This window comes from Otolemur garnettii, unplaced genomic scaffold (assembly GCF_000181295.1).
Source record: "Otolemur garnettii isolate 467f Iridium unplaced genomic scaffold, OtoGar3 scaffold00004, whole genome shotgun sequence".
Classification (NCBI taxonomy): domain Eukaryota; kingdom Metazoa; phylum Chordata; class Mammalia; order Primates; family Galagidae; genus Otolemur; species Otolemur garnettii.
This window is the reverse complement of record NW_003852399.1, coordinates 24,367,850-24,380,729: the sequence shown is the minus strand read 5'-3', so window position 1 is coordinate 24,380,729 and position 12,880 is coordinate 24,367,850. Positions and strand designations below refer to the sequence as shown.

Genomic DNA, 12,880 nt, shown 5'->3' with positions numbered 1-12,880 from the left:
GGGGAAACTGACAAATAATGTTATAAAAGAAATGTAAACCAAGTTATGATAATGTTTAGTTTGGGGGACAGAGAAGGTTTTCCCCAAGGAGGGGACGTGCAAGATGCCATAGAAATTAACTAGGTCATGGGTGTAGGGGCAGACAGAACAGTGTGTGTATGAGTCCTGAGTGAATCGGGAGTGAGGAATGGCTTTTGAGGAAGTGAGTGGTTACAGTGTGAGGAATTACAGTAACAATGATGGGAGAAGATGACAGAGGCCCTATGTTCAACATCTTGTAAGGATTTCGGTCCTTCTTTGAAGAGGACAGAGACTTTGAAGACTGTTAAAGTGAGTGGGGTTGGGTGGGTTAGGCTGGGGGTGACAGATTTGTACATAACAGTCACTCTGGCCACAATGCAGAGAGTGGATTAGATGTGGCCTGTCTATGGGTGGGGCAGGCTGTTTTGTTGACTTCCTCCTGGCCAGCTGCATGGCCATGAAACTTTTGTTGTCTCTGGCCTTGGAGCAGATGACCCCTCTATTGTTGTCCCCTGGTAATTCATCTTCCAGGTGGCTGATTACCTTTCAACTTCCATCAATAGAAAGGAAAGTTGACGATCCTTCATTGGGCTCAAAATAAAGTTTAAAGTCCCTAGTTTGCCTTACGAGTCCACTCACACATGGCCCTTGTCTCCCTCTTGTGTCACTTTCAACTGCCTCTTGTCAGGCTCCTTGACAGAGGTTTGTAACTGGCTCCATGAGCAAGAAAGCACTTTTTTTTTTTTTTTTGAGACAGAGCCTCAAGCTGTCCCCCTGGGTAGAGTGCCGTGGCTTCACAGCTCACAGCAACCTCCAACTCCTAGGCTCAAGCGAGTCTCCTGCCTCCGCCTCCCAAGTAGCTGGGACCACAGGCGCCCGCCACAACACCTGGCTATTTTTTGGTTGCAGCCATCATTGTTGTTTGGTGGGTCTGGGCTGGATTCGAACCTGCCACCTTAGGTGTATGTGGCTGGCACCTTAGCCATTTGAGCCACAGGTGCTGAGCCAGAAAGCACTTTTTATGGTTGTGTATGTATGTGTTTTTTATTTGTTTTGTAGTGCTCTTACATTTCAAGTTCCCAGGCCAGTAAGATTTGCTGACCAGAACTTTGTAACTTTCTGTCACACTGATCCATTTCCCTTTTGAGATTTTTCTCCAGGAACGGAGGAACCTCCTTCCAGCCATGGTACTACAGAACCTTACACCACCCCAAGTCAGGGCTAGAACAGGAAAGGCACAGAGAAAGGCTCCCGGCATTGTCCACACCAAGCTCATGAGCACAGGCACAGCCATGGCTTGTCTTCAGGGCACACACAAGTCAAGGACATTCAAGGTTACCCCTGTGAACCCTAAAGGACTGTAATTACTTGGGAGACCCACCCGACTTCAGGGCAAGTGAAATCCCAACATCAGAACTGAGAGTAGTTCTGTAACTCTAAGGAGGGTCCCTGAGGCCCATGACTGTGTGCTGTTCACGTGGCAACCAGATGACTATGACATACTCAGAGGGCAGTGAGGTCACAGAACACACACCTTAAAGCAGGTGAAGCATGTGTGCCTCATTTATTTTTAAAAGAAACTTCTGAGAAGAGCTTAGAACAATTTTTTCCCCCGAGTGCCATTTCCCAAAGGTACTCAAAAAACAATAAGGTGTGACTGTAATGGCTGCACTGAGTTGTCTTTTGGACAGTGTTAGAAGGGACATAAAGAAGGTGGACAGAGAACTGAGGCAATTGAGATGCATTGACGAGCTGAGCACGCGATGCCTGTGTGACTTGTACATGCACCCGTACTGCTGCTGCGACCTGCACCCGTACCCGTACTGCCTGTGCTATTCCAAGCGATCACGCTCCTGTGGCCTGTGTGATCTCTACTACCCGTGTTGCCTATGTGACTACAAGCTTTACTGTCTTCGACCATCTCTGAGAAGTTTGGAGAGGAAAGCCATTAGAGCCATAGAGGATGAAAAGAGAGAGCTTGCCAAGTAAAATAAGTTACTTTTAGATTTTAAGAGTTGGTGTATTAGCCTTCTAAGAGGGAGGAAGGGAAAAAATGGTGACAATTGACACTTGAACAAAGATTAAAAGGGTTCAAGGTAATGACTCTGGTGACTTAGGAGAGATTTAAGAAGAGTAAATGAGTCCAGGATGGGAATTGTACTATTCTCAAAAGACGATGTAATGGTGCCGACTGGCAAGGGTGGTGGTGGTTTATAGTGGGGGTGCCAACGTGATAAATAATGTGGCTTTAATGAGGGAAAGAAATAGGGGGTGTCATTAAAAAGCCATTGGAAGCAGCAAACTAAACATTTTTCCTGGTTATGAGTAAAGTGATTTGAGTGTATTTGGACTTACAGAAAATGACTGCAGGAGAAGTCGTAATAATTGATCAAATCTTTAATGTTTGCCAGAGGCCTTAGAGCAGGGGCGCAAATTGAACAATAGAGGCATTTCCTTGGTGTTGTAGGCGCGCTCTCCTCCCACCCCCGGACTCCAGACAAAGACTCATCTGGAGTTATGTCCAGTTTAGCCAACGTGGTGCTAGTGACAGCTTTCAAAATACTTATCAAAGGATTTTTAATTGAATTGGGTAATTTTGACAAGCCACTTTTAAAAAATTTTGGGTTTTGTTACATTTTCTTTTATTTTTTTTTTGCCTGGAGAAAGATTTCCTTTTCTCAATTTCTACATATGTCATTTAGTTTGTTATTATAGATGAAAAATCTGGGTAAAAGCCCTGTCCCTGGTTAAATAAATGATGTCCCTTCATGCATTGGAACAAAGTGTAGATGTGAAAAGGATCAGTGAATCTTCTCTACATATTGATGTTATTAAGCACAAAAAACAAGGTACAGGAACTCTGTGTTTAATATGCAGCTAGATTTTAAAAGATGGGCACAGATAAGTAGGTAGACAGGTAGATGGATACCTGACAACAGTGACAGTTTCATTTCACTCCAGTTTCATTGGAGTGGGCCACAAGGCAGTTATTGTCTAGGTCATCAGACAACCAGAGGTCAGCAATGGCCCTCCCCAGTCTGGGGCTATCACCTCTAAAGTCATCTACACTCTTTTGGAAGCAATGTTGATTTTTACTCTTAAAGTCACACAAATTGTTCACACTGTGAGGCAGGGACTCTTTTTAATATTTGGTCCAAATTAAGGATTTCTTGCGAGCAGACCTGGGTTCACACTCCCCTTACCTTTAAATACTTGAATGCAAGTATCTCCAAGTCCTTTCAGCCTTGGTCTTCTGGCTGCCCTGCTATTCCCAGATTCTGTAGGTGAAGATGACTCTTACCCTTTGCCAACTGGGCTTTTCAAGCCTTTTCCAGGAGGCCTTATGTCTTGACATGCACGAGACAGAACTTCAAGCTTAATTATCAACACTGTAGTTTAGACAGTGCTTTCTCTGGTTTGTAATGCTTTTCCTGACAGTGTCTGGGTGATTGCTGATTTTTTTTTCTGTGCCTGGAGCAGTATGTGAAGCTTGGTGATGTCTTTACATTAATTCCTGGATCTCTGAACTGGTAACGCCAGATTCATTTTAGAAATGACCTCAGGCTTACCCTCTTTTATCTCTCCCCAGCCACTTTTCTTCCAGTGCACTCCACCTTGTGAAATGTCTGTGCTCTATTTCTGACAGCTTGACATTTCACTATCCAGAAGGGCTTAGTGTAACTTGCAAACCTAAATATTCAATTTTTCTGAATATGGGTGAAAATGTTAAGCCATGATCCTAGCCCCAATCCCAGAGGGCTCCCACTGTTAATATTGATTCTGCAAATGAAATGCCTTTTTTTTTTTTTATCTCCAAGCTAGCTCCTGATTCATGACTAAATAGATCCAGAAATATCGTGATGATTCAATTTTTTAAAAACAATCTTTAGTGTGAAATCTTGCCGAAGGCTTTTTCAGTTTAGAATTCACATTCACATGACCTTTCACCCCTTTAAAGAATGTCAAGGGGTTGGTTGGTTATGACATGTCCTTTCAGATGTCAGACTGTGTTGTCAGGAAGATTTTTTTGCCCAAGAAAGAAGACTCTGATCTGTAGTTGCCTGGGCCCCATGAAATAAAACAATAAAATTGTTTTTCTGTGTAACAGTCAATCTGCTCTGACTCTGGGTGCTTCTCTAATAACTAGCAAGAAGCCTTGGCCAACAGTTTCTTTTTTTTTTTTTTTTTTTTGAGACAGAGCCTCAAGCTGTCCCCCTGGGTAGAGTGCCCTGGCATTACAGCTCACAGCAACCTCCAACTCCTGGGCTCAAGCGAGTCTCCTGCCTCAGCCTCCCAAGTAGCTGGGACCACAGGTGCCCGCCACAACGCCCGGCTATTTTTTGGTTGCAGCCGTCATTGTTGTTTGGTGGGTCCGGGCTGGGGATTCGAACCCGCCACCTTAGGTGTACGTGGCTGGCACCTTAGCCGGTTGAGCCATAGGTGCCGAGCCACATTTCTCAAGTCTTCCTGAGAGAGAGAGAGAGAGAGGGTGTGTGTGTGTGTGTGTGTGTGTGGTGTTTTCTTAGACCTGGTGTAGAAGTTCCAATCTATTCCCATTATTACAAAAAAGACCAAAAAAAAAAAAAAAAGGAAAAAAAGAGAAAAATACATATGTATATGTATTCCCACTGTTCCTTGAGCAGCTGCTTCAAAGAACTCTTTGGTGGTGTCTTCCTTAGGAGAGACCCAAGTAAGCACGTTTGTTTCTTTAGCTTCTTTAATATTTCCTTTTCTTCCCCCCTAATTACCTTGTGTGCTCCAAGCACTAGCAATGCCCCTGACTCTTCCTCTCTCTGCTGAGTTTAGGACAGAGGGAACTCAGTTGGTTTCCTTTATGAGACACCGTGACATCAGCATCACACCACACTTCCTGTCTGTCCTTGTCCTCTGGCCTTAAACTAGAGAAACAGCCAAAACCCAGCCACCCCCCTAGGAGTTAGTTCTCTGATTAATGTGGCTCTGACTCCTGACTCCTGATACTAGTCTTATTGAACAAATGAGCCTTGATTTGTAGCTGTACCTAGAAACTACTCCCTGAGACTGTTTCTGTCCATTCACTCAAGTGTGTGAGGTTGGCCTGAATCTCAATGAAAGATCCCTTTGAAAAGCCCTGCACCAGGAGCATCATCAAAATGTCAAAAATCTGCATTCTCATTTCTTCTTGATTCCCCATTAAAGCTCAGAGTGTGAGGTTGTCATTGAATCCACTCTGATATAGTGAGGCTGGCAGCAGGCCTCTTGCTGAGCTCTTTAGAGGGTGAGTGGTGCCTCACCCAGGTCTAAGCCCTCAGAGAAATTCTTGGAGGTTAGAGCATAGTTAAGCTGTGGGGAGGCACAGAGAGGAACCTTGGGAGCTTTCTGGCTGGTGAAGGGCTGGTGTTCCCACTGAGAGGAGACCTCCCTGTTTCCCCTTGTGTCCTTTGCATAGGTGCAAGTGAGTTGGGCACCTCAGCCCTTCTTATCCTAACCTCTTCATGCCCGTAGCTCTAGGAGCCCCAATACCCCCTGGCTGCAGGGTAGGGGTCACTGCCTGTCTAGGCCAAGTGCGTTGCTATTATTGAACTTGATGTCATTGTTTGATGATACAAGACTTAAAGCCTTAGACTTAGGACAAGTCCATGGAAGGTGGTGGCACCTGGTGAAGCCTGTTACAGAAGTCACCCTTTTAGAGTACAAACCCTGTGCCTAGCACTGCATGTTCACTAACCCTTGTGACATCCTCTTTGGATAATGCTCTCATTCATCTTATACACAATGAAACAGAACCAGGGACAGCTGTCTTGGTCACTAGGTGGTGATAAAACCAAGACTTGAAGCCCTGTTTGCCTGCGTTTGGAAGCCATGAATTTAACCACCTGGTCAGCGGTTTTCAAAGTGTTCTTCCTAGACCAGTACTGAGCAGCATATCTGGAGCTTGTTAGCAAATGCAAATTTGTGGCTCCACCTCTGACTTACTGAATCCAAAACTCAGGGTGGGACCCAGCCATGTGGATTTTAGCAAGTTTATGCAGGGGAGTCTGAGGCACCTGTGCTACGCTACCCAGCTCAGTGATATTGTCTTTAGTAACAATCCAAAAGCCTGGAGAAGAGAGAAAATGTAGAAAGGAAAGAAAAGAGAATTTAAAAAAAGAGAAAGCAAAAGATATAAGAGAAAGGGGGAATTGAATTAAAGTGGTCTTTGGAATGGGGTAAGTTCAGGAGGAAAAGCAAAGTTCTCCACTGAAGCCCAGAGGAAGGCCTGCCTCCCTGGTAGAGACAGGCATTTTTGGCATCTTCGGTATTTTATTCATGACCAAGTTGATTTTGATTTATCTATTTGTGGAGATGGCTGATTGCATAGGATCATGTGTGGACAGCATATTTCTTTTTTTTTTTTTTTTTTTTTTGAGATGGAGCCTCAAGCTATCCCCCTGGGTAGAGTGCTGTGGCATCACAGCTCACAGCAACCTCCAACTCCTGGGCTCAAGCGAGTCTCCTGCCTCAGCCTCCCAAGTAGCTGGGACTACAGGCGCCCGCCACAACGCCTGGTCACTTTTTGATTGCAGCCGTCATTGTTGTTTGGCGGGTCTGGGCTGGGGATTCGAATCTACCACCTTAGGTGTATGAGGCTGGCGCCTTAGCCGCTTGAGCCACAGGCGCCGAGCCCAGCATATTTCACATAAGGAGCTTGGTTGTACATGTAAGTAAAGTTCAATGTCAGTAAGGAGAAGAGGTGGCAGCACAGTGACAGACAGAGGCACTGCTATCTGCTGAGGCTTCCAGGGAGGCTATGCAAAGAACCAAAGAAGCTGACTTCCCTATGTTTACTGTGGCCAAGCTCCCCGCTCCATTATAACCAGTTTAGGAGGTAATCTCCCTTTGCTCAGAACCCTGTAGAACCATGGAAATGCCATGTGGGGTGATAAGTACATCACCAGGCAGGAGTCAAGTTACAAGTTCAGAGTTGAGTCTGATGAGTGAAATGTGGCACCTGCAATTTTTCCCAAACCCACACACCCTCGCTGATAACCACTGATTTAGCACCATGACCTGGTCAAGAATTTTTTTTTTTTTTTTTGCAGTTTTTTTGGCCAGGGCTGGGTTTGAACCCACCACCTCCAGTATATGGGTCTGGCGCCCCACTCCTTTGAGCCACAGGCACTGCCCCGTGGTCAAGAATTTTTAGGCAATTTCCTCAAGCTTCATGTTTCTAAGACCCCTGTGCAGCTTCCACAGAACCAGAGGAACCAGAGTGACAAAAACAGAGTCTAAGGAGGAAGCCAGCCAAGCACTAAAATACATGAAATTGAACTCTGGGACTCAGGTTGCTTAGAGAAGATGGATCTGGGAGTCGACTTAGGCTTATCGATCTAGTTCCCAGATCCAGGAAGGCAGGAGGTCTTTGCCTGGCAGAATCAGCTATGGCAGTAGCTGGCTGGGGCCACTAGCACTTTTGCTGGAGCCCTTGGCCCTCTTTTATCTTCACAGCATGATTTTAAGTTTTTCATCTTGTAGGGGAAGGTCTGAACTGAACAGAATTTTGACTCTCAGCCCATGTACACACCATGGGGAGGTTCTTGGGAGCCCAGAGAGCACCCAACCTGCTCTGTGCTTCACCGTGGCCTTGGCTGCACTGGCTTCAAGCCTGTGACCCAGCCAGAGAGGGCACTGTGTCTAGAGTCTAGGCTGGTTCCCTGCATCTTTGTGAACTATCCTGTGCTTATATAGAGGACTTGTTCTTTTTTTTTTTTTTTAACATTTCAATTTTTTTCTTTAAAAGGAGTGAGTTGTGTACAGGGGGGTTAAATGCTTTATAGACAAGGAAAAAAAACTGTGCTAGAACCAACTTATTCATCATCTTCTTCATCATCTTCCCCCTCTTCTTCATCCTCTTCATCTTCCTCATCTTCCTCCTCTTTCTTCTTTTTCTTGCTTTTTTCAGCCTTGACGACTCCCTTTTTCGCTGCATCAGGCTTTCCTTTAGCTCAGTATGCAGCAATGTCCTTTTCGTATTTTTCCTTCAGCTTTGCAGCCTTCTTTTCATCAGGCTGCCTGTCATCCGCAGCAGTGTTACTCCACATCTCTCCCAGCTTCTCTGCAACATCACTGATGGATAGGCCGGGATGTTCTTCTTTGATTTGGGGCGATACTCAGAACAGAACAAGAAAAAGGCCGAAGGAGGCCTCTTGGGTGCATTGGGATCCTTGAACTTCTTTTTTGTTTCCCCTTTAGGAGGGATATAGGTTTTCATTTCTCTTTCATAACGGGCCTTGTCCACCTTTGCCATATCTTCAAATTTTCCTTTCTCTTTAGCAGACATGGTCTTCCACCTCTCTGAGCACTTCTTAGAAAACTCTGAGTTGACTGAAGCATCTGGGTGCTTCTTCTTGTGCTCCTCCCGACAAGTTTGCACAAAGAATGCATATGATGGCATTTTGCCTCTCGGCTTCTTAGGATCTCCTTTGCCCATGTTTAGTTATTTTTCTTCAGCGAGGCACAGAGTCGCCCAGTGCCCGTCCAGCTCTCGCTTCAGAGCACTTGTTCTTCTTCTTACCTCACAGAGACAAAGATTTCAGAGTCTAAAATTCTCTTTCTGTCTCCTTAGTATGGTTTAGGGCATCTTGGCACAGCCAGGGCAGGAAAGATGGCCATGCCCCATGATACCCCCAGGTTCCATGGGGCTGGGGGTGGAAACAGGGCTGAATGACTATTTCATCTTCTGGGTGTATAACACAAGTTGTTTCTGTTTGCCTCATTTGATCATTTTGATCAATTTGTAATTGATCAAATTGTTCTATTTGATCATTTTGTAATTACTCACTCAGAGTCTTGGTTTGTAACTTTCAGTACAAGGACAGTGAACACTTACACTGTTAAAGCAATCATTTAGAACTTATCAAGTGAAAAGTACAGATAAAAAGAGTATGTATAGGCTCAGCACCTGTGGCTCAAATGGCTAAGGCACCAGCCACATATACCTAAGGTGTCGGGTTCGAATCCAGCCTGGGCCAGCCAAAACAACAATGACGGCTGCAACCAAAAAATAACCGGGCATTGTGGTGGGCACCTGTGGTCCCAGCTACTTGGGAGGCTGAGGCAGGAGACTCGCTTGAGCCCAGGAGTTGGAGGTTGCTGTGAGCTGTGATGCCACAGCACTCTACCCAGGGGGACAGCTTGAGGCTCTGTCTCAGAAAAAAAAAAAAGAGTACATATAGCATTTCACAGGAAGACACACGAGACTCTCTTTCTATATGTATATAGAAATATCCCTCATGTAAACACATGAACATACACACATTCCCAGAAAGAAAGTCTAACACCAAAACCAAAATACTAAGTGTTATATGGAATTATAGGTATTTTAAAAAGATTCTATATTTTTGCTTATCTGCATTCTTAGTTTTCTGCAATGAATCCTATAACTTATGTAATGAAAAGAAATATACAAATTCAGCATAAAAAGATGCTACAGTTATAATCTGTATTACAGAGTTGTTACAAAACTTAAATGAAATAAAGATTAACATGCTTAGCACCTTTCTCAGCAATTGCTTAAAAAAAAAAAAAGGCAAAAGTCTAACAGCCTGGCCATGTACCAAGCACTATTGTAAATACTTCTTATGCATTAATAAGCTTAAGCCTTTCCATAACCCAGTGATTTAGGCTACTATTACTGTCTCAGTTTTACAGATGAGAAAACTGAGCCACAGAGTTCTCCTCCTCATGTCCACATGTCAGAGCCAAGATTTAAGCTCAGATATTCCAGACCTAGAGTCTGTGCTCAGGCACTTTGCGTTACTTCTTTTGCACATATCCTAACTGATCAACTAGTGTTATTTTTTATTCCTAAAGATTTAAACCCCAGGATTGCTGACAAACAGCACACAGTTGCATAGGACCCCAGCAGTGGTGTCTATCACAAGCTTTGTGGTGGATGGTGGGGGGGGGGAAATCCTGATTTATGGCATTTTCTCATTTCCATGGTGTAAGTATTCCCACCATGACCATGACTGATTTCAAGAATGAGGTGCGAAGAGATGTGCACAGTCAGCTCTTGCAAGCTGGCAGGATCTGATCCAGTACAGCACTTGGGTGGGGGTGGGGGGGCAATTAATAAGCAGAATTTTTAATGTGCCAAGCACAGTGTTAATGAAAGTGCCTTAATCTCATCAAACCTTCCCATAGCCTGAAGATGTAGGTATTATTCTCTCCATTTTATAGATAAGAGGAAGATCTGGGATTTAAATTAAAATTTAACTTTTGATACTTCAAAAAAAAATAGACATCAGAGTAATGCTTCTTAAGCTGTGTCTGAATTCAGAGGTCTGACCTTCCTCCCACCCTTTCCTTGTTCTCAATTCCAGACTGAGAAGAACAACAAATAGGATTCTGGCCTCCTCTTGCTGTAGCAGTAACATTTTAGGATCAGTTAATGTATGTGGCTTTGAGCCTGATCAAGTTAAAGTTCGAGTGAAGGACGGAAAGGTCTGTGTATCAGCTGAGCGGGAGAACAGGTATGACTGCCTGGGATCGAAAAAGTACAGCTACATGAACATCTGCAAAGAGTTCAGCTTGCCGCCATGTGTGGATGAGAAAGACGTGACCTACTCCTATGGGCTCGGCAGCTGTGTCAAGATCGAGTCTCCGTGCTACCCCTGCGCCTCTCCGTGCAACCCCTGCAACCCCTGCAACCCTTGTAGCCCTTGTAACCCTTGCAACCCCTGCAACCCCTGTAGCCCCTGTAGCCCCTGTGATCCCTGCAACCCATGCTATCCCTGTGGAAGCCGATTTTCCTGCAGGAAGATGATTTTGTAAAGTGTGTGTAGGAACCCATGACTTAGTAGAAGTCAGGTACTCCAGCCAGGCAGCTCTTCCAGTGTTTCTCTCCCGCTTCCCATGGCCCTTGTTGTTCAAGTACGTAGGAAACTGAATACATAACTGCAATCTGCTGTGTTGTGTGAAAGTCTGTTTGTTGAACCTGCCACGGGACGCCCTGTAAGAGTTAACTGATAGGAATAAAAGATGCAATGGTGACATCTGCCCTCCTGTACCCTCCTTTGTCCCCAGCTACTTCTCAGTTCCAGGAGAGGATACTCTTCTGATGGGTGGGCATCCCCAGACACTGCTGTTGGGGATCGCCCAGTGAAACTGCCTAGCCCAGAAACCAAACTGACAACACAGAAACAGGGCAGTTGGGCGAAGGCAAACCCTTTTTCAAAACCATTACAGAGGGGAGTTTTGAAGAGGGAGCTACTCTCTCTCTCTCCTCCAGGTTTTTACTGGGAATAATCAGAATAAAAATGTATGTGGCAGAGGCGTGGGGGAGCACGTTCACTGACTGAGGATGGGAAGACCGTGCAGCCTGTCATTTTCTAACATTCCTGTAACTTTGGGGATTGTCTCGCTCTAGTTCAGGGTGGTTTGTGATTTCTTGAAGATTCATCGCAACTATCTCCTTGAGTCCCAAAACTGCTTTTAGGCACAGAAGTCCAGTTCAAAGTTCAGGAGGGAAAGCACATCTTTCATAAGATGGCATAGATTACCTGAATCATGGACACAGCCCATGAGCCATTCTTTATCATCAGGACAGAAATAGGTATAAAGAAAGAACAAGATGATGGGGAGGGATCAGAATGAGGATACTGCCTGGTTTCCCACCCGAACCTTAGAGGGAACATAAAACCCTCCAGTTTGCACAGCGAGTCTGTTCCTCAGTCTCAGCTGCATGTGGGTTAAAGTGGTGGCTCTCAGGCTTAGTGGCACATGGGAATCACTCTGGGAGTTTTAAAAATATGTATATCAGCCAGCATGGTGGCTCAGCCTGTAATCCCAGCACTCTAGGAGGCCGAGACCAGTGGATTGCTTGAGCACATGGTTTCAAGCCCAGCCTGGGCAAGAGGGAGACTTCATCTCTAAAAATATCTGGGTGTTGTGGTGGGCACCTACAGTCCCAGCTACTTGGGAAGCTGAGGCAAGACATTTGCATAAGCCCAAGAGTTTGAAGTTGCTGTGAGCTGTGATGCCATAGCACTCTACTGAGGGTGACAAAGTGAAACTCAGTCTCAAAAAAATATATATATATGTATATATATATATATATGGATACCAAGCAAAACACACAAAATAAAACAAAAAACATATACTAAAAAAACTTAAGAAGACAAAAGTTTCTTATTTTATTTTATATTTTATATATTTTTTGTTTTCTTATTTTATTTTATTTTAATCACTCTATTGCCCAGGCTAGTGTGCCAGTGTCAGCCTAGTTCACAGCAACCTCCAGCTTCTGAATTCAACCAATCCTCTTGCCTCAGCCTCTAGAGTAGCTGGGACTACAGGTGCCCTGCCTGCCACATGCCCAATAGGAATAGAAGACAAGATGGTGAGATCTGCCCTCCTGGGTCCCCCTCTATCCCCAGCTACTTCTCAGTTCCAGGAGAGAATACTCTTTTAGTGGGTGGGCATTTCCAGACACTATTGCTGGGGATCATCCAGTGAAACGGCCTAGCCCAGAAAACAACACCGAAACAGGGTAGTTGGGGAAAAGGCACCTAATTTTTCCTATTTTTTAGTAGAGACAGAGTCTTGTTCTTGCTCAGGCTGATCTCCAATTCCTAAGCTCAAGCAATCCTCCCACCTTAGCCTCTCGGAATGCTAGGATAACAAGTATGAGCCACCTTGCCTGGCTGACAAATTTTTTTGATAAGCCAGATGTCTAGGTCTCCTCCCAGAGAAACTAAAGCAATAACTTGAGGCGTGGCCTGAGCACTGTGACTTTTCAAAGCTTCCTATGCAGCTAAGGTTGAGAAGCTCTGGACAGGATCTTTTTTTTTGAGACAGCGTCTCACTTTGTTACCCTCAGTATAGTGCTATGGCATCA

General features: G+C 44.8%; 1 protein-coding gene and 1 pseudogene across 1 annotated transcript; one reads left to right on the top strand and one right to left on the bottom strand.

The window, feature by feature from the left end:
* The first annotated feature begins 1,575 nt into the window (after positions 1–1,575).
* Positions 1,576–10,948, top strand: ODF1 (outer dense fiber of sperm tails 1). The gene is made up of 2 exons (XM_003782436.2): positions 1,576–2,006; positions 10,365–10,948. Exons 1-2 carry the CDS (start codon positions 1,684–1,686, stop codon positions 10,813–10,815), a joined length of 774 nt encoding a protein of 257 aa, XP_003782484.1. The 5' UTR covers positions 1,576–1,683; the 3' UTR covers positions 10,816–10,948.
* On the bottom strand, positions 7,848–8,502 carry LOC100959068 (annotated as a pseudogene).
* Positions 10,949–12,880: the final 1,932 nt, after the last annotated feature.

Excerpts from the sequence above, each read along its gene's own strand:
- ODF1 (XM_003782436.2), top strand. The coding sequence starts at position 1,684 with ATGGCTGCACTGAGTTGTCTTTTGGACAGTGTTAGAAGGGACATAAAG. Across the intron at positions 2,007-10,364 it reads GAAAAGAGAGAGCTTGCCAA|ACTGAGAAGAACAACAAATA; the intron begins GTAAAATAAGTT and ends TCTCAATTCCAG.